A 27,029-nucleotide genomic window follows, 5' to 3' on the forward strand; every position below is an offset into this window, starting at 1 on the left:
CCCTACTTTAAACATGTTATGATCTGCAGCTGTGATTGGAATAGTTTTGACAACTTACAAACACTCATGGACAAACATCTCTAAATCCACCCAAAGAAAGAAAAAAAATGCTCTGCTTCCTAAACAACGACTACTAATTTTGACGGAGTCGAACAGTAAAGGAAAAATATAATCGACTAGTCACTACTTTTAAAGAAATATGAGTAAATCTTTGATAATGTCTGGTGCTCTATTTGTAACACTCTGCTGTTTATTATTATTGCTCTATTTATTAATGCTTTAAAATGGTATTTATATTTTAATTGTATTCAGCTGTTTGAATTGAAAGAAATTGAGAAGCGTGCGGTTTCAGATGGCCGGAACTGCAGTTGCAATCCATTAAAATACTGACATGGTTAATTCTCTGCTGTTTGCTTTGCTCTGTAAACGACGCTGCCTTCCTCTCGCATCCCGCCATCCTTGTCAGCACAGTCACATGTCATGTCACATGATGACTACTAGTTGACTACTAATTGACCGTCGCTTTTGTATTCGACTAATCCAACATTCAATACTACCCTGTATAAGCTACTGATAGAATTGTTTGGGGACTTGGTTTTGCAGTCAATGATGAAATGGCTAACTGCTTTTGATACCAAACAATATTGCAATGAACAAATACCATGTTATTTAAATTCAGGTGTTTTATTCATGTGAGATATGTTCCTCCACAGTCTCGACACAAAGCTTTTGTAGTAAGCTAATAAGGAAACCCTTGTGACATTATTGTTTTTTCATTTTCTTTGAATCATTAAAGCACATGACTTGTGTACCGTGTTTTGTGATGTTACGTTGTATAAATTCATGGCCAGAGTATTAAATATTTATGGCACTTGGGTACACTTAATAACCCAGTTGTTCCAGCCACATAATTTGATTTCCTCAGGAGAGCTCTGTGTGCTGCTTTCGTTTTTTCCCCTGCAAACCGTGTCTTCTTGCAAATGGTCTATTCCCCATAGGCACTGTGGGTGACCTGGCCTTCCCACTGACTGATGATATACTCATTCATATAGTTCTGCATAGTGTTTCAGTGTGAATGTTACAGGTTAAATTGGCTCTGTATTGTCCTTTAGTTTTGTTGAACTATGTCACTGCTGCCACAAGTAATCAATCATTTTGTGGTGGTTTATTTTTTTATCTTGTATTTAAAATGATAGTTGCCAATGATTAGTTGAGCATTATCACTAATCATATGTTGAATCATAATTGTGATAATCAATACAGCTCTTGTATTTATCTTGCTCTTAATTGTATTACTTGTACTGTGATACTTGAAATGTATTTGCTTACAATTGTAAGTCGCCCTGGATAAGGGCATCTGCTAAGAAATAAATAATAATAATAATAATAATAATAATAATAATAATAATAATAATAATAATAATAATAGAGACCACATACCAAAAATGATACGCGGTTAGAGACAAATTCAATAGTAAATATTATCTTGATTTTATGGTGGACTCTGAGTCAATGGAGGGCTGAGAGAACCAGGTTTATCTTCAGGTATTTCATTGTGTGTAAAGGGTCGAAATGAAATGGAGGACCTTATTGGTTTTGCCCAGCCTTTTATGAACAGAGTAATGCACCATAACTATCAATTAAGGTATGTCTGAATCCCTTCAAGAGCATTTGTGCAAAACTAATGGAACACATAAAAATGAAAAAAACAGTAGCAGGCATTTGCTTAATAATTGACTGTATATACTGCTACCATCTGTCTGCAAGAGTTATCATTTATCTTAATTTCAATATAACGCACAATAATATTGGATCATTAAGGTAATGAAAACATTTACATTAACACATCATTTTTCTTTGTATTTTAACAGTGAATACATTTAGAAAACTCATGCACTTAGTAATGACATTCAATTAAAAACAGTTTATCAAGGTTATTACATTTATACACATTTTAAATGTAAAAGTTAAGAGTTCTAGGGTTCCACCAAACATAGCCAGAATAATCAATTGCAGGTCAACAAAACTTTCTCAAGTCTGGATTGTGATTTGGGAAATGTGCTGGCCATGGAAGGTGAACCAGTCACAAAACAATTCCAGCTAGAAGAATGATTTTTATTATGGTCTTTAAACTTGTTCTACAACAATGCTGGGATATGAACAGAGAACAACAGGCGCCACGTTGAAAATAAGTGGTCTAAGTGCATGCTGAGAGTGTCTTAAGCATCACTGCCGTCAGCACCACGGACAGTAACAGAGCTTGACGAGGCTGTCAGTGCTCCAACCCTCTGCAATCTGTAAAACAGGCTGATTGCCCTTCTACCCAAACCAGCTCTTTCCCGTCACATCACATGCAGTGTACGTGACTCAGGCTCAGGCTCGTGATTATATGATCCTCTCATGATAACATCTGATAACAGCGTTTCATAAAGATGTTGTATAATTCTCTTTGTGTACAGCATAGTGCCGGGTGCTTGTAGGATGTGTGGTTCATTCATAACCAATAATTCATAGAACTACTTATATGCAAAAAAAGAAAAAGCCATCATGATATATGTATTTTATTTGCTTTATCATATAAGCTAAGCGATATGCTTTATGATTTGAATAAAATCCAAATGGTTCTGTCTAATTCTTTTTGATCATTCAAAATTTGACCCTGACGATCTTAACGATAAAGGACAGTAAAACTGAGTAATATTACGCAATGAGCATCATAGTTAAAATGAATGACATGTGAATAAAAGGTGGTTTCCTCATTTGAATGTATATAAGTTATGCTTTTGTCAAAAGCCCCATTTCTTTTCATAGCCCCGCTCCCCCAAAGTTTTTGCATACATATTTATTACCAGTACATTAGTATTACCTTTATTCTTATACATGATGTAATGTTATTCAGTTCTCCCTTCCTCAGTTTTGACCAAAATTCAATTGATGGCTCTGGAGATGTTGACAAGTGTGGATCTGTTATGTACATTATAGACTGATACACATCACACATCCTAAACAAGCAGAATAATTCAGAAACAAAACAGAACAAAGCTATTGGGGAACCTCTTTCGAGTGATGGTTGTTCAGAACAGAAATATGTTAATGTATCCAAAGGAATTGAACTAGCAAATGTGTATATTCAAGCCATTAACACTGATTCTGATGAATTTGCGTTCCATTTCTAATTTCCAAATGCAGGCATTTAATAGGTTGCATTATTCATATTTTATTTTGTATTCTGTCATCCACCTATTCAAAAATGTATGGAGAAAATATGTATTATCATTTTTACCTATAAACAAGAAAAGAGTCTGCTGTGGCTGGGGAACAAAGGAGCATGCAGTGCCATGGCATTATGAACAAAGCATCCTGCACTGCCCTCTGCTGGGTGTTTTGATAACTCAGGATTAATCCCACATACTGTAAATTGATAATCTTGCATGCCTCTTTTTTTAAATCAATTTGTATGACATACTTGCAGCCTCTTTTCTGCATGTGTTCCACGAGTTTCAAACTCCTTTTGGAAGACTATATGAATGTGGATGGTTTCACAAACATAAACAATGCCACAGAAACTTCACCCAGTCATTATCAAAGAGGGTGTTAATTATCTCCAGAGCTATCTGGCACTGGTGGAAAAAACTAACATTAAAGAGTAAGTAGTGTCTAATTTAATTTTCAGTTCTTTACTGTCCCTTTACCTTTTCATATTTGAAATAGATACATATCACATTCACAATATGATATTACAAACTACAGCAAGACTATTATTAGAGCACTTTCACACAATTCTTAGCACAAATGAATAATAATAATAATAATAATAATAATAAATGAATGAATATAAAATACACCAAATTAAAAATGTAAACAATGTTTTGCAAGTGTTCTAACATTTACCTTAAAAATAACGGTACATTACCAAAAATCATATACTTGTAAACATGGATTTAGCAGCTGCTAAAATAAAATTGATACTTTAGTTGTATTCATGAAAACTGAGGTACAACAATGCTTGTAGTATATTGTTATCCATGTCATTTAGTGTATACCAAGCACCAAAAGACACTTATCACTATTATAAAATATTATTTAAAAAAAAAAAAAAAAAAGGTATATAAATGATGAACATTGACAAAATGTTTTTGGTTTCTTTTTAATCACTCAATCATTCATCCTTGCCCATGACAAGCTTGAGTGACTATGACTGAAGTTGACAGTTGATTGGACACTGGATAGAGAGTGATTTCAGCTGTTGAATAGGAATCTTGAATAAAAGCAATAAAGAAAATCACAGAAAAAAACAAAAACAATATGCCACGCCTGTCAAGAGAGCAGCGCCTTCATGCAATCGGCATGTTGGAGGCTGGACTAGGGCAGCGTACTGTGGCTCGCCGTCTTGGGTGCTCACAGCCACCAATTTCAAACCTGGCGAGATGGTATAACCAGACACATTCTGTCAATGACAGGCCACAAACTGGGAGACCAAGAGTCACAACACCTACCCAAGATCGACAGATCATTTTGCAGCATCTTCGTGATGTCAATTGTTAATCAGCACAATAAAATGTCACTGCACCTGCTCTAAAACAGAGTTTTTTCGATCGCATCTAGTGAATTTTATCCAAATGTAAGTGATACGTTTCTTTTGAAGCTCAAATATGTGATAAGTTTCTTTTGATGCTCAGTATATTGCTATTTCATAATCTATTAACCGTAACCAGATCGATGCTGTGCATTCTTACTTGTCCAGACATGCATTCAGAATGTGCATGCGTGTACTTTCCTGTAGTAAACATACACTATAAATAACTTTAGTGTGTATTAAATATGTAAAACTAACATAGGTTTTTGGCTGTTAAGAGGCTTCAATGAGTGTTGTCCAACAATATGAGATGCAAGGTGCCAGTGATCTTTAAGGGAATTATATACTAACAGCAAAATGTTAGTAAACAGTTCTTCAGCCTCATAAATGTGTGTGTGTGTGTGTGTGTGTGTGTGTGCTGTTTTAGAAATCAGTATATACTATACATAAATATAATGTAGGGTATTATTTCTACTATGTTATGCTTGGCATGTAGTTTAGGTATAGATGGTATTTATTACTGATAAATAGCATTGCAAGTAACATACTGTATTTTACAACCATTACCTTAGAGAAAAAACAGAATGTGTGCATGTATGTTCCTGAATATTCTTGATCTCATCTTGTCTCTTTTTGCTATACAAGTTAGAAATACACAGTTTTGAAAGAAACACGTTACAGCAAACCTACTCTTGTGTTAAAACACATTTTGGTACTACACTAGGTTAAAGAAATCACTTTTTGCAAGTCTTGCACTTCCTTGGAGAGTGAAATTGTCCCCACTCCTTCAATGCCTTTGTTCCTGTCTTTAACCAACAAGATGCTTCCCCTGTTGACTGACATGCTTTGACCCTGAAGACAATGCTGATGTAAAATGACCTAGAAACTTACAGTTGCAGACTTCCTGAAAATAAGGCAAGCAAACTGACAACTTTCTTTAACCAAGTGCAGTACCAGATAGTATGTCTTAAAATAAAAACGCAATTTTTCATATTTATGTATATAGGGAATTGAGTGCATGACAGGCCAAACGTATGGCATTATTTTGTCCAAACCCCAGACACCAGCAATCGGTACTGAATCAAGCAAATCTTTAACACTTTAACATACAGCACCAAGCATTGGCTGAGACCATTTCACAGGGTTACAATAATGGGCTGTTACCATATGGTCCCAATACAAATAAAGGGTTAAGATTTGGTTACATCTGATGTTTTTTGTTGTTTGTTGAAGTGTAACAATCATGAAGTGTTGCACCAATTCAGAGGACAGACTCAATGTTCTCACACATTTCATTGTCTCCTAAGTGATAAATAAATGTAGTCCTTGCAGTGGCAGATTTGGTGGTCCCAGCGGTATCTAAAGTCAAAGTAGATGCAAAAAGTTCTGTGGGTGTCAGTTTTTCAGTGCAGTCTTCGTCTCCCTGTAGATGTTTCTTGGGATTGCTTTTAATGCAGTGCCAAGTCATTGTCATCAGGATGAAGGCAGCAGTCTTCAGTCCCACGGAGACGCTGAAGTAGAGGTATCTGTAAGTGTCGTTGTTGTACATAGAGCACGTTGTGCGCTTCCCACAGAATTCAGACCAGACGAGACAGGCTGAGTCAATCGCTGCACCAAAGACAAGAGGCATCGGGATAAAAACTGTGGGCACACAACAAAGACGTGATTAATCCATCTCAATAGATTTTTTATAAAAGGAAAATTGCCAAAATATATTTGATCTGCATTTAATTATCCACATTTTGATATGTTGTTCAAACTTTGCAAGCTTAAAAGAAACCTTTAAGGTGATGAAACACTGATTATAATAACTTACCAAGTACCCTGAGCAATAAAAACTGGATCCCAAGTGCATATGACTTAAACAGTGGATTAACAGCCCTGAAAGTACAAACAGAAACATTAAAGGGCTGCTTTAATTATGCCGTTTCACATGTCATTGCCTACCAGCCACTTAGCCACTTTGACACAGTAGTTTCAAGGATAACACAATATAACACCAGGCTTTGAAATTGTACTGCGTCTTCTCCATCTTAGCTCATATTTGGTTTAACAAACATTTGATCATTACATTTTTTTATTCCTATTCAACGCTGCCACTTCATTCAAATTTACAGAAGTATTCAATAAAACAATGTTGCTATTGAAAATGTCCAAGCATATTTGGACGCACAACAAACACATCAGTGTATTGGCAAAATTATTTAAAATGTGGGTTAACATTCTACAAGCTTTCAATTCAAATATATGTACATCATGCCTAATGATAGATCATATGAACATTATCATAGGAAAGGGAAATAATGCATGTGCAGTTTTTATTATTATTATTATTATTATTATTATTATTATTATTATTATTAATATAAACCCCCTCTGATTGGGCCAATGTAACGTGCCGAAAAGTGGTAAAAATAATTTCTTCAATTTTTAGATTATATAACCGGAAGGATCACATGTTCAAAAACATGTTTTTGGAAACATGTTTCCTTGTACAGCTATGGCATCATCTACAGTTTTAGGATTGAGACATAATATATGTATATACTGTATATGAACATAATTTACCGGTATGTAATTCAATATGTTAACGGAACATTATTCAGCAGGTTTCATTCGACTTTATGAAGCAAAATTTGTTAATTATATGAAGTGATGCAAAACTTTTGGCCCAAGCTGTATATGTCTGGCTTTACCCTTGTTACAACTACCCTAGTTTACCACAAGGGTCTTCTTTCAGACTGCAGGAGCCGTTATTATGAAGAGGTGGACTTAATATTGTAGAAATAAAGAAAAAAACACAGTAAGCAAAAGCTTAGAAAACAGGAACATGTGTGGGCTGGAATGATTTTACTGTAGTGCTGAATAAATATTAATTAATTCAGCTATCATTGCTGGTATAAACACATCAAAGTCAAAGTGGGCTGCTGACTGAGGAGGACCTGAGGGAGTTTGGAAAATATGTGTCTGTTTGCTTTTTTTTTTTTTACTTGTTGACATATACAGTGTTAATTTAGGCACTCACCATGGAGATATGCTAAATACAAACAGCATGGGTCACAAATGTAATATCATGTCTCAGCTACATGTTTTGATAACACAGTCTTCCGAGAGGATATAATCTGAGGCAGTGTGTTCGGCAACACCCTAGGCATTCTGCAAGACCAAAAGTTAAATGCTTTTCAGTGAGAACCACGTTTCTGTTATTTTCATACCTAACGCTGGTAACTGGTATGGTAAGCCAGAAAGCTCAATTCAATCATGGCCCTTTAAACAGAATATGTTTGTCTTTTATAGCCTGTTAGTAACACTTTCCATTTTTGAGCCATTTGTTTCAACTCCATATCAGCTGCATTGCAACCGCTAAAATCTTACCTAATGAGAATAACTACCGTTGGGGTGTGTCCCATGGATCCAATGAAGCATCCAACGCAGAATACAGCAAAAAACACATGAAAGGTGCCTTGACAGCCAGAGCTGGGACACTGTCCTGGAATCGCTGCTTTACTCACTGCAACCCCAGTGTTTATGCAGGCACAAGACGTAAGGTTCTGAAAGGAGATTATTACCCAGTAATGTAAGCAGACCCACCAAAAGGTGGTTGAACATTCCAGTCCTAAGCGAGGGTGAACAAAATACCCAGAACCATAATCACAAAGCATTTACTGATGTGCTAAGTTTACAACATTGCTGTTACAAAGCTTTAAATAAATTACTAAGGAGGCTGATATAGGATCTGCTATATAAACCTTATTTGTTTCTCACCAGCTCTAGATGTAATGTTTCCTTAAATACAAAATAATAATAATAATAATAATAATAATAATAATAATAATAATAATAATAATAATAATAATAATCAATGTGCTAAATACTTTGTGAATATGGGAGACAATTTTCAAAATGAAACAAAAATTGCCATGGAGACCAATATTTGCCACTTTATCTTACAGATCCTGCTGGAAAAGAGACAGATGCAGCAAACAGAATAAGGTCATGGATGTGAAATGCTGCTGAGCTGCTACGGCACCAAATAACAGATACAGAATAAAAGCAGCAAGCAATGCATAGTCTCACTTTTAATACTCAGCCTGAGCTGCCTTTTGATTACATAAAAGTCAAGGTCCTGGTTTTAAAGCAAGTGAAATGGCAAAGTGTGGCAAAGTGGTTAGCCGTGTGCAGGTGCAGGTGATTACAGCGGCGTGTATTGCTTTGTTTGTAATCCGCGGGTTGGTCCCACAATAATACACAGTCCTGAATGGTACACAGTCCCGTTTCCCTATACACCCACATGAAACACAAACACCCCAGTGCGTGCTTTTAGTGCTCGTAGTGAAAATACAGTTCGGGTGATACAAAATACAGTGATGTTGTCCGGGTTTAATACTGTCCTTGTGCGACAGCTCCGGATCGTGTTAGCTGTCCAAAAAATAACAAACAGTAGATGCTTAAATGACAAAACAAACAAACACTCACGATATCCCAGCACAGTTCTCCTTTCAGTTATATCCAGTTTTAACCATTCACAAAGGAACAGATCACCTCACTACGTCCCCTTTATATACCGTCAACCATGACCCCTTGGTTAACAAGCGCATCCGCTCCTCCAATCTACGGATGCCACACCATTAACCTTCTGGGTCAATGATTTAGTGTACCGTAGTTCAGTCCCCTTTCTAGATGGCCAACTTCCGCCTAACCCTGGGAATGAACTGTCAGGCCATCCAGTCCAGGGTACTCTGTTCCCTTTACTCAGTGCCCTCACAGGTCGGGAAGGAGATCTAACACCAAGAATCATTCGATCTCTGTCACACAAAGGCATAGACATAATGGTAGAACACTACCAAGAAAGAACATAGCTACACATAGAAGCAGTTAATATATTGTTCTGTTATTATTGTCCTTGATGTTTTTTTATACTGTTTTAAATTGTTCTATTCCTTTCAGAAAGTTTTATACTGTTTAAATTGTTCTATTCCTTTCAGAAATTTTGTCTTGACTTTGAGTTTCTTATACGTCTTAATTTAAAGCTACATCAGCATTAGCCTTTCAGTTGTGGGTCAATTGTTTCGAGGGTCCCACAAGACTGTGGAATAATTATTTTAGGGTTAGACTCAGATTAGAATGCACATCACTTGTCAAGGCAACAAATTGGGAGAATGTCGTGTCCTTTAAGCGATAGCTAATTGTTCTGGCCATTCATTGTTAAAATGACTAATATATTCTGCAGAACTGGATTGCCCAGCACAGACTGCTTAATGGCACAGAGAAACAATAAAGACAGCAAGTAATGCAAACATTCTTATGTAGGTAGCAACATGAAAAGTCACAAAACAATTCACTCTGTGCATTAACAAAGTACAGATACAGAAAGTTCTGTATAGATGTGTAAACAATATGCAGCAGCCGACCATTAGTTGCCATGCAAAAACATACTACAGATAACAATCCTTCTTACATTATCAGTACATCCTGCAAAACAGGGAGATAAATAGGTGATTCCATCAGCACCGCAAATAGGGATCAGTGTTTCAAAAGAGCATCCACAGCCTTCATTGCACCACGCTGAGAGATTCCTTGGAAAGTTCCATTCAGTACTGAAAAAACAAATACATTGATTTTTTTTTTCTCCAAAAGTCAGACCCATATTCTGTTTTATTGCCTTTGTCTAAATCTAGATCTTAATTTCTCACATACGTGTGCCTAAAATCTTCTTATACATAATATTCTGTACAGTAAGAGTTTTAATTTAAAAAGAAACACCATTCAGTGCTTGTTTCAAAGTGAAGTCACAACCAAAACATTTTCAAGTAGTAATTCAACAGTCTCACCATCACTCTACTCAATTCTCACAGCTTTCTTAAATACATTATTTTGCTCGGCCTGGAACAACTCGATACATTTTACAAAACCCAGCAAAACTTGTATCACGCAAAATGAAGTCCTACACCCTGCATACAAAATGTGGCATTTACCCATTGATGTAGTCAGCAGTTACCCCTGCAACAGGACCTGTTTCACAGCCCAGGAACAGCAAGAACACGAAGGCAGCTGAGCACAGCACATTGGCAGTCATTCCCAGTTTGACAATCCCCACAGGACTCAGGTTACACTTTTTCACCAGGTAGCCACCTAGAAGCATTCCAAGGCACACACAGGGAATAGCTGCCACTCCTTGAAAGGGAAACACATAAAATAAACACCACTGAATCATCAATGCTGACAGACTGCAAATCATTGCTGTACATTATTGAGTAAAGCCCACTTTAAATAAATGAATACATACATTAGTAGCCGAGTTCTCAAGAATATTAAATCTGTCAGGAACTCAGCAGATCACACTGATAAATCAAAAGCATACAATTTCTAGCTCTAACAATAACCAGACAAAACATACAGCACCTATAATATAGCTGTAATTCAACACAGGATATCTCCCTCAAACAAGCCTTTAGATACTGTATTCTGGGGGACATACATATGTCATTGACTGTTGCATTGATTTAATTATTAAAATGGCAACATTTCTATTCTTTATTACCCTCCCAAAGTATGCTTAAGGAGTAATGCCTTTCCAATGGATATTTATCATGTTTAATAAACAAAATGAGTTGACATCAAATGATAAATGACACTGCACCAGTGCAGAGACATATATCATGCATCACATGCAAGGGGTAACATACCTATTAGCTGATTAGCAGAAGATGTATTTAATCCAAACTGTGATTCCAGGTACTTTCCCAAAAAAGCAGACATACCACCAATTGCAGCAAGTCCCATACAGGCAGCCAATACAATGCAGGTGAACACAGGATTCTGGAATAGCTGCTTGGTTACACTCAGTATTGCTGGAAACAGAAAATAAGTGAGTTTTTTTTGTTGTTGTTGTTGTTGTCATTTCTAAATGTGTCCTATAACTTTTTTTTTTTTTTTCTTAAAATTCCTGCTTACACCTCAGTAAAAATGCTGTGCCATGATTTTGGTGATTGACTGTACTGGAGCAGGCAACTCTAACTGTCCGGAGGAATTTGTGTTTCAATTTTTTAGCCCATCTAAGTAAAATACCACGTGCATTGTAGGGGTGTAGTGAAACACTAAAGTCACCAGGCAATGTGTGTCACAATAACAGCGATGCTTCTGGTGAGCTACTATTTTTGATGTGAAAAAATCAAATGATCATCAGTAATAAAGGCAAGATACCCGAGGGACCGTTTGGTGGACTATAAGTAGGTATGAATAGTAATGATTTTGGTCATGCACCAAGATACACAATCTCTATCATTTCCTATAGTAAGCAAGTATCATGATTCAATGGCACACAAGAATTGTTTCACCGTAGTACATTATAGGAGGTATAGGAGGCTGTGTGGTCCAGTGGTTAAAGAAAAGGGCTTGTAACCAGGAGGTCCCCGGTTCAAATCCCACCTCAGCCACTGACTCATTGTGTGACCCTGAGCAAGTCACTTAACCTCCTTGTGCTCCGTCTTTCGGGTGAGACGTAATTGTAAGTGACTCTGCAGCTGATGCATAGTTCACACACCCTAGTCTCTGTAAGTCGCCTTGGATAAAGGCGCCTGCTAAATAAACAAATAATAATAATAATAATTACAAATAAAGAAACTGTATTTAGATTTTGAAGTACTCCCATATATGTTCTATAGACACAACTACAATAGACTCCCATTGGGATGTTACATCACCAGCATGACGACTTTCAGATAAACTATGGGCGTTGAAGAAAAGGTAGTAACATGCAGTACAATTCTACTGCTGGTAAGCGGCCCAGGATTAGTTATCTAGAGGCTGGTATAGCTGTATTTTTTTGTATTTAGGAGGTGAAAAAAACAACCTATGTTAAAGCAAAGTTATCATCACTATGTGATTTCCTTTCTAAAAATTTCTAAACGTTACAATGAAAGTAGGTTTTAACTTGAACTTGTCACCGTGGCAACTTTTATTTTTCTTGTGAAAATGGCACTGCGTATCGAAGCTCAGGCTGCAAGTTTTTAATTGGCAGTTCTATTTTTCTCTCTGGCATTGTTTTCAATGTTTGGCTGGCATTTGAAAACTGTCGCGCATTCAACTGAATCTTCCCAATTTCCCTAGACGAAACCATATCTTGGCTGGATGCACACCACGTTTCTTGGTCTGCCCAGATTACTGAAGCAACAGTGACTGTCGAGAGCTTGGTTCATGTTAATGAGACACTCTCTATGTGCTTAACATTCCTGCTTATTAAAATATTCTTAAAGTCAAGGTTTTGATAAGCACAGATTCATAACACTTCAAAATGAATCTCTTATTTTATTCACAACTGTATTCTTGGATAACATTTAGAAATATCACACAATTAACTGTGTAGTATCTCAAGCAGTCGTTTGTTAGTTGGCTGTAAATTGGCAGAAGCAAAATTATATTGGTATTTTAAGAGACATGATTACAGAAGCCCTAATTATTTTGTATCCCCAACTGCAAATACATCTGTATCATATGACAGAATGGCAAATACAGCTGTATCAGTACTGACTGTGGACAAAGCTAATAAAGTGAGTCCTACGTTTTACACCTGAATGTATACTACACAGCTATGTGCATGGATGATGCTGAATGCATACATTCGACCACTGGGCATGTCAAGGTTGACTGTGCAACACTAGTCTATGTATGACTGACATGTTTACCGAATTGACACCTGGCTGTCTATGCTATAGAAGTTTACATACAGAATACCTGACTGTTTTTCATGAAAGTGAATGGGAATCTTTTTATGAGATGCTATTTTACATGCTGTGGGTGTACTGACATTTGTAAAGCTTTATTTATGATCCTAGCAGAATTATGTATATGTACAGTTTGTCAATAGCATACATTGTTACAAACTCTCACTATTCATTTTTTGAATATTTTTTAGCTGTGCACCAAACTCTGAAGGTAAAGTTAGTCTGCTTTTAGGTCATGAAAAAATACTGTTGCTCTAGATGAAGTGGGGAACACACCCTGCAGCTCTAGGTGAAGTGGGGAACACACTCTGCAGCTCTAGGTGAAGTGGGGAACACACTCTGCAGCTCTAGGTGAAGTGGGGAACACACTCTGCAGCTCTAGGTGAAGTGGGGAGGAACACACTCTGCAGCTCTAGGTGAAGTGGGGAACACACTCTGCAGCTCTAGGTGAAGTGGGGAGGAACACACTACTTTTGCACTACTGTGGAATCATGTCCTGTTCACACCAGCAGGTGGCACTGTGACACAAAGAAACAAGTTCTTCCTTTTGATTGACGGTAGAGGAGTAATTTTATCATTAATAAAATATATATATTTGTGTGATACCAATTTAAATAATAGGCTCAAAATGTCAAGGTCATCCTGGGATTCAAACATGATCAATAGATATTCTTAATGTGATGTCACATGGAAGGACCACATTTATAAAAAGTTCAATTGAACGTTATGGAAAAACCATTAAATAAAAAAAGTATTAAAATCTCCATATGGAGACGACATAGAATCGATGTAGTAGTCACAGGATTTTGAGATAAAGGCATCTGAATGTTTTACACAGCCATCTGATCATGTTCAGATTCCGCACATATTGTAATTTAGAGATTATGCATTATCACAATTATTCACATGGAAGTGAACATGATTATTAGGTTTGCGCTGATTACAAGGGGCTATGACAGGAACACTGGAAACAAACAGGGATCCTCACAACTAATTCCATGAGATTTTTCCAAAATTAAAAATATTAAATAAAGCTGTATAAACAAATAATATGTTCCTATGTTTTGGTAGGATTAGGTTTTGTGAAGTTAGAGAACGCCCCTTATGTTTTATAGCATATACTTAACAATTCTCTTTATTCTGCCTGACTGAAAATAATGCTGTGCTTTGGGTTCAGAGAGAAGATTGTTTTTTTTTTTGCTGAAGTGCAATTTGAACCATTTCATACTTTCAAAGGAATACTTTATACCCTACATAATATACTTTTTTATGGGGCACCCTGAAAAAAAGCACAAAATAATCGAACAAATATATAGTCTTAAATACAGTAAACCGAATTACAATCGTGCACTTCTTGTGTTTGAAAGTTCAAGCATTTGCTTTTACCTACAAAATGGTGGCAGCAGATTTGGCTCTTTCTTGTCTCTTTCTGCCTGTTGTTCTCAGTGACAGGTTTGCCTTGTTCTTTGATGGCTTTGCTTGGCAACAGGAGTTTGGAAAGTTTGCTTTTTGTACAGTTCTTTAAAGGCATGACTCGAGGGAAACCAAACATGAACAAAGAAGAGAAAAACAGCAGAGCAGCGCAGACCAGGAAGCCCGCCCACCAGGCACCCATCCATCGGGGGTCTTCTGAACTGATGTTCAGTTTCTCTGCACGACAAAAGAACATAAGGATGGGGGTCTGCTTTGATGATCTAAAAATCTTTACTTGGCTGTCAAATCATGATTATTGAAATACATCATTATATTTAAGAAAGATACATAGCTCTACCAAACTGTTATCAACCACTCCAGGACATTAGAACATCAGTGCCAGTCCAGCTCCGAGTAGCGGATTGATCCCAGAACTTTTGTCTTGTGGATTCCTCAATGATTCAGCAGCAACAATATTGGGGACATGCGAGGAAGGAGACTACCAGATTTCTGAAGGCAGTATCCGTAAACATTTAATTAAGCCTCACCTAAAGACTAGTCAAGTTCATGCCACTGGGAGAAGGTTTTGTGCAAGTCAATAACATTTGACTTTAGTGTTAAGTAGATACATAGACAGCCCAGTCAGACATAAAAAGGCTTATAGCTGATTATTGTTAAACCATATTTAAAATCTTAAATATCAACAACAGAATATACAGCACAATACAAACCTGTGTCGATAAAAATTGCATCAACATAAACCTTTGTAAATATAGCACCCATAAGGAAACCCAAGAGAGGACCAAACAGTGTGGTGGTGAGTATTATCCCTGCAAATGAACAGAAAAGACATTTTAGAGATCACAATCACCAGTTAAAAAAAATCATCCAAAATAAAAACTTAACAAACGTGGCAAAGTTGATAACAAGCTTTACAATTCTATTACATTCTTTTCAAGAGTGAGTTTCTTACTTTGCATTTATGTGGGTTTTTTTTAATTGGGACATTAGGTTAGCGCTCCATGGTTTCTCTCAGTACAGCACTGCTGAGAAAGTTGCTGCTAATAATTAATAGTTTCCTGGCAAAGAAATGCCACATTGCACAGTACCTTTAGAAAGAATCATTCCAGCCTAACAAAGTAATAGATGTACAGTTTTGCTGCGTTTACACTGCCACCTCGGACCTAAGCCGAATCAGGTCAAACTGACTGCAGAGATTCTTATCATTTTTTACGTAGCGTTTACACTTTGTTTGTGCTGAGCCGGCTTAGGTCCGAATGGGCGAGCATACCACCTAAATTACGTGCTCGGTGACGGCATAACGACCACTGAAGGGATGACAGGTTTTCCCCTCCGCAAACCACAAATGCGGAAGAGGCAGAGTGGTATTACAGACAAATACAGTGTTGTGTTCATATTGCTGGGACTCGTCTTAAAAAAATATATACTTGCAGTCTAAGAGAAAAACGGTTATTCGTTTAGACAGTGATTGACACAACATATAATGGTTCCTCACCCATTTGTTATGTGAAAGATTTCACCTTGAGTAAGATAAGTAAATTTGCTGTTTATTACTGTAATTCTATTCTGTTTCTTCATCAATATTATCTCACCCTGTATATATACATAATTGAATGATGCGTAAGTCCTTTATTTTTAGTTAAAATAGGCTAAGCAGCCACAGGAATACTGGAGAAAAAACATTTATTGTATACAACTGCAGTTAACAAATTTGATTTTTTTCAAATTAGCCTTGTTACAAATACGACTACTGCAAATGAATAAATATTATTATTATTATTATTATTATTATTATTATTATTATTATTAATAACATTAATAATAATAATAATAATAATAATAATAATAATAATAATAATAATAATTTGTTATATAAGCACACTATCCAAATTGTTTATAATTATTCAAAACATTTTGTTCCGTTTTTAAAAAACAAAAATGGGACCTTAAATTATTAAACAATCTTTATTTAAAACTTAGAACATAACATGTAAAACGCAACTGTGTAACAGATCAACTATAATCAAAAAGTGCAGAGAGGGGGTTGCACAGATCTTTCGCCAGACCTGCCGCTATTTCTCGGTATATGTATTTATTTTGTGTTTCCGTGTAGAGTGCACTCTGGATTTGAGTTTCGCCCCACAACGCTATGACAGCGCTGATTTCTTGCTCTCCTCACTCCGCAGTTGTTAGAAACAAACAAAAAAAAAACATTTGTAAACAACAACAAAAAATTAATAAAATAAACACAAATATTCTGTGTTTTTAAGCTAATCATTGGTACAATCAAAATATTTATTTAAATAGCAATAAAAACAAACAACAAAAAGACGATGTGTTCAAGTGTGTTTGAAACTAAACCAATAACTAAGTGGTTTACAATAAAATAAGTGGGAAAAACACAATCCAGGATAGTTTTTGTATAAAATTATTTTTGATAACATTTTTTTTTTAAATAATTCTCACCGATATACTCAAATATTACACTTTTGTTTCTTTGACATCCACCGGCGTCTGCACCTGTATAACAAAGCAAAAAAGTTATCGTCAAAAGTTTACATAGCCCAATGTATGGATATTTGGGGTATGTACACTTTTGACAACAACTTAATAATAAAACGTAGCTAATAACAAATACTCCCCAATATAAACAGTTATTTCTTCGTTCTTCTCTTTTTGTGACGCTGCAACGGCACGCAGCTTCTTCCTGTTTATATTCCATGGGGGAGGAGCCGAGTGGCAGTCCTAAAGGCGAGTGAGTTTACACTGCCTTTCAGACGGACCTAAGCTGGTGCTGAGCCACGTCTTTAGTTGGCCGTTTTTAGGACAGACGAGTGTTGGCCGTGTGTGTTTACACTGCAAAAAAAAGACCTGAGACGGCCCAAAGCCATACTAAAAACAGCCAGTGTAAGAAAACTCCTGCCCTGTGCAGATATTATAAATGGAAGACTTGTATGAACTTGCTTTTCCTCTAAAGATGCTGATTATGATTTGCCCTCTACAGAACAGTTTAACCTCGACCCGAAATTCATTTTTTGAAATTGCCTTCAACTAATCTCAGAGGACACATTTTGCCCATGTTTAATAATGAGCATGGAGGGAAATTGCTTAAAATTATAAATAGATACTGTACACTCTGTAACCACCTGGAAGTAATGCTAATAGGCTTGTGTTCTGGAAAGTAGTTAAAATAACACATTGCAATATTGTGCCCCCCTCTGTCCTCCGAAACTGGATGGCAATCTCCATAAACTAATATGATTGGGGGGGGAGGGGGGGGGGATTATATCAATTAACTATTTTTGAAGAGCTATCTTTTCTCACAACCGTTTCCCTCAATATCTGTGGTTAAAATCAAAGAACAAAATCTGAATTCTCAACACGTTCTATAAATCAAGCATCTGGTTTTACCATAATTAAGCAGAGACTCATAGGAGAATTTGATAGTACTGTAGCGATTCCAATTGAGATTCTTCAAGCTTACAGAGATAGTGAGGCATATTGAAGTGGACTGCCCAAGCTCGAAGTCCATCCTCATGAGTAGCAATGTCACGATATGAAAATTCTCTCAGACGATTATTCTGTGGGATATTATCATGATAATTGCCTACAGCACGATATTTTACAAATAACTGAAAAAAAAAAATTCTTACAGGTTTAAAATGTCAACTATTTATTAAGCTAAAATGTGTTTTACAACATTATAAACCAAATTAAAAATATAGTGCTTAATTATAATACAACAGATATTTACAAAACACTGTATTTTAAATACAGAACTCTCAGAACCGTTTTTAAACATCTATGACACATAGGTATCAATTACTGCAGATAAACTAAAGTGCCATTTTAATCAAGATTGGTCCTTACCCGATTAGTTTGGGTGTTTCTCATAATTGTTAGTCTGATTTTAAGGATGTTAAAAATGTCTTATTCCCAAATACCTATACTCTTATTGGGTTAAACGCATTTCTAAATGGAGCTGGTTACATCAGCCTGCCCTAAGCTTTACTCCAGTATCAGTAATTGAGCATATGAAAATGAATACATTGAAAAAATGTTAATACAGACTAGCTGTGGTGAGCCTCTCCTTACAGCTTTTTAAAATGTTTCTCGTTTAGAACTGCATTAAGACAACAGATTTTAGGACCACAATAACAACAACACTAGGAGTCAGAACCCAGGGGTTTTTATGACTTTACTGCTGACCTGTACATCAACAAAATGTTAAACGTTAAATTAATGTTTTAAAATGCTAATATTTAGTTGAAAATAAATAATTAGAAAACAGCCACAAGGATATAGTGTGTGCTGAGTGTTTAGGTAGTAGCCAAATATATTGACGTTCCTGTTTGAGTACACACCATACTCACTATATTCTTGTGTCTGTTTTAAATAGTGTTAAAATGTTTGTCCTCCTTAAGCTATGTAGCTAAAAAAAATATAGAATTTTGTTTTTTAACTTCAGTCGCCGAGTTTCCGATTCTGGGGAAGTGGCGAGCCGACTTCCAGCAATTAATTGCAAGGGAACTCCAGAAAAGAAGGATCTCTGAAAGAGTCACTCACAACTTGAAAAAGGTTAGAGTTATACTCATCTACCTGTCTGTGAATGGCAAAAGAGACTGACGTCTCCGTGCAGTGACTATTTCCTCGGGAGGTGGGACCGAGGACGTCAATCCACAGAGGGGCCTATCGGCAGCTTTGATATAAAATGCTGACAAGCAGGCATATCCCAAAAAGTATCATTGGCGGTCATCTTCGAATTGATATATGTAAATCAACATTTTTCTTTCTATTCCAAAATGAAGATATCAATAAAAACTGTGTCAAAACATTTGTCAAAGTACTTACTCAGACATTTTATTACTGGACTTTCTCCTGTCCTGTTTCCTATTGTACTTTAGAACCAGACTTCTACATTTATATGCAGCCTCATACTGTATCTCTATGTGTGGAGTGGCACTCAGGAGGTACAATTCCTTCAGCTGTATGAAAATGATATGATTTAGAGATTTACAGGGCAATCTTAATCCAAATAGAGTATTTTATCAGCTGCATCGTCATGCGATGGATTGTAAATTCTAGTCCCACGGGTTAAAATGTAATGAGTAGGCTTCCACTTAAACCCCAACAGGATGTTAGAACAGATATGATCAAAATGTTCCCAGCAAGAACTACAAAAGCATGCAAAGATTCATTAGGCACACAGCTGTGTCAAACTGATAACTAGTGCAATTAACTCTGGAGCAGCATGTTGCTCTTCAATCTCTGCTGTGCACACCCTGTGCATTCTTTCACTTTCAAATAAAACCAACAGACCACAACTTTAGCTTAGTTGTTTGGAGCCGTAGGTTTTTCAAAGCCTTATAAAGGTGACAAGTTTTTATTTTGATATTTTTCGTTTGTTTGGTAAATAATTTATGATAACAGGTCTTTTCCTTCATTACCTCTCTTTTCCTCAGCTTCACCTATTGCTTTTACCATTACTGCATGGCTTTCCATTAAATAAAAGGACAAGCAGATTCATTTGTTTAAAAAAAAAAAAAAAAAAGAAAACCATGAATGACATTTTTTAACTACATTTTTTTTTACAGAATAGAAATGACTGGCCAAAAAAGCTAAGTATAAAAATGGTAACTACAACAAAATACAGTTCTTTTCAATTGGCTTGACTTAATCTGCATCATTATTAATGGCTGTTTTCTGTACCAATGATGAGAAAACCAACAGGACTATTAACACATATGAGTATTTGTAGTGCATTTAGAGTATGTCTTTAAGAGCATGTTTACATAGGCTGTAGCAATGACATGACTTTGTTCAAGTCTTGTGGCGCAGCTTTGTCAGTCCCTGGGGAGACAGGGGAGAATGGAGGAGCAAAAGTGCCAAGTCTCTGATAATACTCAGGGGGATTGGCCCTATTTTAATTATTTAAACTACTTGTTTTAATCTTGACATTTTCTATTAATCAATTAATCATGCCTGTTTGCTAGTGATATGAAATTGTATTGAAAGACAGTTACAATTAATCACTTTTAGTGACTTAATCTGACATTTTCTTTTGAGCTGCCCTGCCCGTTTGTGCTTCCTTCAGATTACAAAAATACTGTTTTTTACAGATCTGTTTTTGGTATACTGTAAGTTTTCAAGTTTCTGACTAACAAAGGTAACTTACTGAGTGCTATTTTATTTAGGTTAGCTGAAGAGAAATGCAATTAATTGAGTGCTATTTTATTTTTTATTACGATAGCTGTTAATTGTCTGATACCGTTTGAATGAAATACATTGAGTAACAAGTCTAAGATGATACTGCCATGAAAGAAAAGCACCGAGGAGCAAATATTACAAGTTGCAGTCCTTTTTTCTTCATTCTTAGATATTGTGAAATATTGCGTATATCATTTTAGTTGCTCTTTTGCCAAGGTCTTTACAAGTACAGAGCTACCCCGTGATAGTGCGGAATCGGTTATAACACGGTAAGGTCGTGGCTCCCATTTCCCCCGTAATGTAAATCATTTTGGGAACAAAAATGACAATATTTGTTATATAAGGTGAAACACAAATAACGCAGTCTCCAGAATCTGCTTAGAGCAGGCCGTCCTCCCAAACTGAGCAGCCGGGTAAGAAGGGCATTGGTCAGAGAAGCCAGCAAGAGGCCAATGACAACTCTGAAAGACCTACAGCGTTCAATGGCTGAGGCGGGATAAACTGTCCATGTATCAACAATAGCTCAGGTATTCCACAAATCTAGCCTGTATGGAAGAGTGGCAAGAAGGAAGCCATTTCTGAAAAAAGCCCATGTACAATTCTGCTTGGAATTTGCAAAAAGGCATGTGGGAGACTATGAAAAGATGTGACAAAAGATTCTGTGGCCCGATGAAACAAAAATTGAACTATTTGTCCTAAATGCAAAGCGTTATGTCTGGCGCAAAGCCAACACAGCACATCACCCAGGTAACATCATCCCCTACTGTGAAGCATGGTGGTGGCAGCATCATGCTATGGGGATGCTTTTCATCGGCAGGGACTGGGAAGCTTGTCAGGGTAGAGGACAATGACCCCAAGCACACAGCCAAAGCGACACTGGAGTGGCTTAAAAACAAGAAAGTGAATGTCCTAGAGTGGCCCAGTCAAAGCCCGGACTTGAATCCAATTGAGAATTGAAGATTGCTGTCCACCAACTATCCCCATCCAACTTGACAGAGCTTGAACAATTTTGCCAAGAAGAATGGGTGAATATTGCACGACCCAGATGTGCAAACCTGGTAGAGATTTACCCCAAAAGACTCACAGCTGTAATTGGTGCCAAAGGTGGTTCTACCACGTATTGACTCAGGGGGTGAATACTTATCTAAACAAGACATTTCAGTTTTTTTTTTATTTTTCATTAACTGTTGTTTCACAATAAAAATTCTCTTGCCTCTTCAAAGTGTTGAGTAGGTTGTGTAAATCAAAGGAAAATAAAATCCCAATTAAATGCATCAAGATTTCAGGTTGTAACACAACAGACTGTGAAAACGTCCAAGGCACTGTATGTATGTATGTATATATATATATAGTGAGCGAGCTTGCCACTCACTCGGGTTCGTGCCCCTTTAAGAACTGCGACCCAGGACAGAGAAATGGAGGGTTTAAAGCGCGGCTGCGCTATTTTTATTAAACAGAAACAAAATAAACACAAAACAAGAACCTAACTCCGTTTTGGAGCGCTTACTAAACAGGTACTTTCCCTGGCTAACTTGCAGGACGGCTAAGCCGTTTACCTGGCACCACAGAACACACACGTTAACACAGCACTTACTTTTTTTTGACTGCTCAGAAGCAGAGCACCTCATCTGCCTCCTTCTACTCAGCAGCCTTGAGTAGACTGACTGCTCCTCTTAAATACCCTGCACCTGGCTCTAATTTACAATAGCTACCAGGTGCAGGGGATAATTAATAATAAAACAATTAACAAAACTAATTAACTAAATACAAAAAGGTGCAATTTTTCCTTCAGGGAGGTTTTAACCCCCTCCCTGCTGTCTCACACAACACACTGCCTTACAATATATATATATATATATATATATATATATATATATATATATATATATATATATATATATATATATATATATATGTTGGTTCTTTCAGTACTTTACCCCTGCAACTGCCTGAAGATCCTAGGGTGACTGGTAACCAGAGTTTCATATTTCTCAACTGGTCGCAAAAACATCCCTCGGACAAGACACAGCTATAACTATAAGTTTTTTGGTGCAAGAATAATTGTTTTTTTTCCATGGATTGTCCTGGTTTTGATTTAAGAGTGCCTGGACTTCATTCCTTCCAGAGATTTGTTATAACACGACACTGCACAAAGACCACCCACAAGCATACACAGCTGTGTTTACATCAGTGCCAATGATAACTGCAGCAACAACACAATGTCGGCAAGTTAAGCACAAGTTTACTGTACAAGTTTATACAACCAACACACGCGGGATTGCTCTAGGTTACAAAAATACAAAACAATTTAAATTGTACTTATTAGCTCAGTATAAAAACTATGAAATATGTACACAGTTGTTTTTGAAGCCTTCTGGTTTTTCAAATAAACAAAATCTGAAAACCATTTATTTTCTTTTGAATAATATATCGGGTAATAAAATATAGAACATTTTTGTATTTGACAAAAGATGAATGTGTTCAATAAAACCAGAGCCCTTAGGTTTTATTAAATCCTAACTTCATTGTTTATGTACATGATCTATGTATCACAATATATTTTATACTCATTACTCTATCGTAGGTAAATAGTTTCTGTTATTATCTGTTTATGTTTTTTTTCTTCCCATTTTACATATGTGGTTAAAAAAGGAATGATTGATTGATTTACAAAATCTTTCATCTGGATAATGAAACCATTGATTTGTCTTTGTTTATAAATAAATGTTAGTTTATATTAGAAAACACGTGCTTCACAAGCATACTTTTCCTGTATTAAATTTACATTTATATAAAAAATAAAATAAAAAAAACAGACAGGATTTGAACAACATATTGCAGGGGTATACAAAGTAGCCATACAATACCACTGTACCAGCAGAATCCTACCTACCAAGAAGACTTTAATAGGGAGCTGATTTGCAAACATGATATACGTTAAATACAGGCTGAAGCTCATTTATGCAGCACTCCATTGAACTGAAATCATTAGAATCTGAAAAGTCTGTAGACTCTATTCTAGGTCGTTTGTTATTTTCATTATATATGCTACCGTTGGGTGATATTATCCGCACACACTGAGTAAACTTCCATTGCTATACAGATGATACCCAGCTATGTCTGTCCCTAAAGCCAGGATATACTTCTGCTGGGGAGTTACTTGCTGCTTGTCTTGCAGACATCAAGTGCTGGATGTCAAGGAATTCTTTAATGCTAAATTCAGATAAAACAGAGGTATGCTAGTGGGCTCTCAGAACCATCTACAAAATATGGGATTACATGAGCTCAACTGTAGTAATCTCTCATTAAATCTAAAACTACAAATGAAAAATGTGGTATCTTTGATCCTGATCTATCATGTGAGACTTATATTAGGGAAGTTACAAAAGTATCTTTTTACCATTTGAGAAATATAGCCAAACTTAGACCAATTATTTCTGTATCTGATGCCAAGAGACTAATGCATGCCTTTGTTTCATCTACAATTGATTGCTATAATGCACTTCTCTCTGGTATCCCAAAAGGTGTGGTGTCTCACTTACAGCTCATTCAGAATACCGCCGATAGAATTCTGACTAAACCAAGAAAAGTGATCAACACTAAATGCCCTTGTGAGGAACTGTCTAGAATCATGTTATAGTCTTTAGTAGAAAACATACTGCAAAGAACCATGCAGAGCTCAAACATTTTAAAAATAAGCTTCAAGGCCATCAAACAACAAATGATACATAATGATTAAGAAAATGACTGTAATTCTCTAGTGCACTGTCACAAAGACGGCCAGAGTGGGTGGCGTCAGACCGGAAGCAGGAAGGAATTCAAACACAGAACAAACTCCACACCCTCCTCCAAGGTGTTTGGGGTGTGTTCCTGCTGATATGCCTCCCATCTCTCACTGTCCATCATCCACAGGACCCGGACGACTATGGGCAGAGACTGGGCCTCCAGCCCAGCATTCTCCAGGAACCAGCCCCGCAGTTTGATGGCGTCTTCTGTCATTGATTTTTTTTTTGTTTTGTTTTTTTCCCCCAAAACAATATTTGTAATCTTTTTTTTTTTTTTTTTTTTTTTTTTTTTTTTAATCCAGACCCCTCCTGGTCTGACGCTTGGAGGCGCGGCTATCCCACGAAGACACCACGTGTCACAAAGATGGCCAGAGTGGGTGGCGTCAGACCGGAAGCAGGAAGGAATTCAAACACAGACAGACGGTGATGGTGATGAGCTGAGTGCAATGGCTGCACTCAGCGTTTATTAACAAATAAAAAGGTTTTAAACGGTACACAAAACAGGACACGGCACTTGCGCCAAAATAAAGAGACAGACAAAACGGACTAACACTAAACAAACGGTGCACGGAGACAAACAAACACGGTGAGAACAAACAACTATTATATTTACTTCTAATGATTTTAACTCTCCTCTCTCTCACCCGTTCTCCTCTTCCGAACACCCAACCCCGACTGCAAGAAATGTGCGTCTATATATACTATTGTGCTGGGATTCAATTACTAATTAATTATTCACTTGAATCCCAGCACGTGAATTAATTACGTGCAACCCCGTGCTCACATATTACATTTAACCAGCACGTGAAGTGATTTGTGCTCTCCTCGTGCCTAAATACAAATCTACACTTTTTAAATACACGTGAAACACAGACCCGTTTATATCCTGTGTACCAATGACTATACACCAACATTAACACACGCACACATACATACATACACAGAACACACAAATGCACACAGGGGCGGGGCACTTTGCCACATATACCCCCCCTTGTGCGCAGCACACATGGCCTCAACGGCCACCTCCCCCCTTAAAAACCCAGCAGTCCAGAACAAAGTCTTGGGCTGGGAAGGGAGGCTTCAGTGGGCCCTTGGCTGGCAATGCTGTCAGCACCCCTGCCGGTAGTGGCACGGCTGACAGCCTGTTGGTCCCGTCCTGCAGCGAAAAAGCTGCGGGGGCAGGTGGTCCCCCGACCTCCCCCTTCTTCGTAGCCGGCAGCTCCCTCCTGTGGGGCTCTGGCCACAAGAACTCCTGCAGCGAAACTGCTGCTGGGGAAAGTGGTCTCCAGACCTCCTCCCCCTTCTTCGTGGCCGGCAGCTCCCCTTTCTGGGGCTCCGGCCACCGTACTCCCTGCGGAGGTACGGGCAGCAGAGGCAGCTCCTGCTCCTCTGCTCCGGGCGGTGGTGGAGGCAGAGGCAGCTCCAGCTCCTCTGCTCCTGGCGGTGGTGGAGGCAGAGGCAGCTCCAGCTCCTCTGCTCCTGGCGGTGGTGGAGGCAGAGGCAGCTCCAGCTCCTCTGCTCCTGGCGGTGGTGGAGGCAGAGGCAGCTCCAGCTCCTCTGCTCCTTGCGGTGGTGGTGGTGGAGGCAGAGGCAGCTCCTGCTCCTCTGCTCCTTGCGGTGGTGGTGGCGGAGGCAGAGGCAGCTCCTGCTCCTCTGCTCCTGGAGGTGGTGGAGGCAGAGGCAGCTCCTGCTCCTCTGCTCCTTGCGGTGGTGGTGGCGGAGGCAGAGGCAGCTCCTGCTCCTCTGCTCCTTGCGGTGGTGGTGGCGGAGGCAGAGGCAGCTCCTGCTCCTCTGCTCCTGGAGGTGGTGGAGGCAGAGGCAGCTCCTGCTCCTCTGCTCCTGGAGGTGGTGGAGGTAGAGGCAGCTCCAGCTCCTCTGCTCCTGGCGGTGCTGGCTCCCTCTGCTGTGGCGGCTGGGCATGTGCACGCCGTGCTGCCTTCAGCAGCATAGCGAGAGGCTGCTGGGGGACACCAGCATCCTGCCCTTCTCCCCCCCAAAAATTTTCAGGGGGTTGAGCCTGTAACTCCTCCCCTTCTGGCTCTTGGGGCTGAACCAGCAGGCATTTTCCCTCTGCTGGTGGCTTGGGTCCCAGGGCTGTGGAAGCCCCAACTTGCCTCCCTTTGGGCTGTGGACGCCCCGACTCCTCCCTGTTGGGCTGTGGACGCCCCGACTCCTCCCTGTTGGGCTGTGGACGCCCCGACTCCTCCCTGTTGGGCTGTGGACGCCCCGACTCCTCCCTGTTGGGCTGTGGACGTTCGGGCTCCCCCCACTCAGGCGTAGGACGTTCGGGCTCCTCCCACT

At 38.1% G+C, this 27,029-nt stretch overlaps 1 protein-coding gene across 3 annotated transcripts in view; it reads right to left on the reverse strand.

The window, feature by feature from the left end:
- Positions 1-4,094: 4,094 nt before the first annotated feature.
- The window catches only part of LOC117963859 (solute carrier organic anion transporter family member 3A1-like), a 49,031-nt gene continuing 26,096 nt past the window's right edge, over positions 4,095-27,029 (reverse strand). For all 3 annotated transcript variants that reach the window (XM_058992837.1, XM_058992826.1, XM_058992831.1), the window contains exons 4-11: positions 15,444-15,542; positions 14,686-14,949; positions 11,263-11,427; positions 10,552-10,750; positions 10,035-10,173; positions 7,952-8,127; positions 6,393-6,457; positions 4,095-6,217 (exon numbers count right to left, since the gene is read on the reverse strand). In XM_058992837.1, the coding sequence (XP_058848820.1) occupies positions 5,838-6,217; positions 6,393-6,457; positions 7,952-8,127; positions 10,035-10,173; positions 10,552-10,750; positions 11,263-11,427; positions 14,686-14,949; positions 15,444-15,542 (1,487 nt within the window). In that variant the 3' untranslated portion in view covers positions 4,095-5,837. The remainder of the gene's footprint in view (positions 6,218-6,392; positions 6,458-7,951; positions 8,128-10,034; positions 10,174-10,551; positions 10,751-11,262; positions 11,428-14,685; positions 14,950-15,443; positions 15,543-27,029) is intronic.

The sequence above is a fragment of the Acipenser ruthenus genome, chromosome 2, assembly GCF_902713425.1.
Source record: "Acipenser ruthenus chromosome 2, fAciRut3.2 maternal haplotype, whole genome shotgun sequence".
Classification (NCBI taxonomy): Eukaryota; Metazoa; Chordata; class Actinopteri; order Acipenseriformes; family Acipenseridae; genus Acipenser; species Acipenser ruthenus.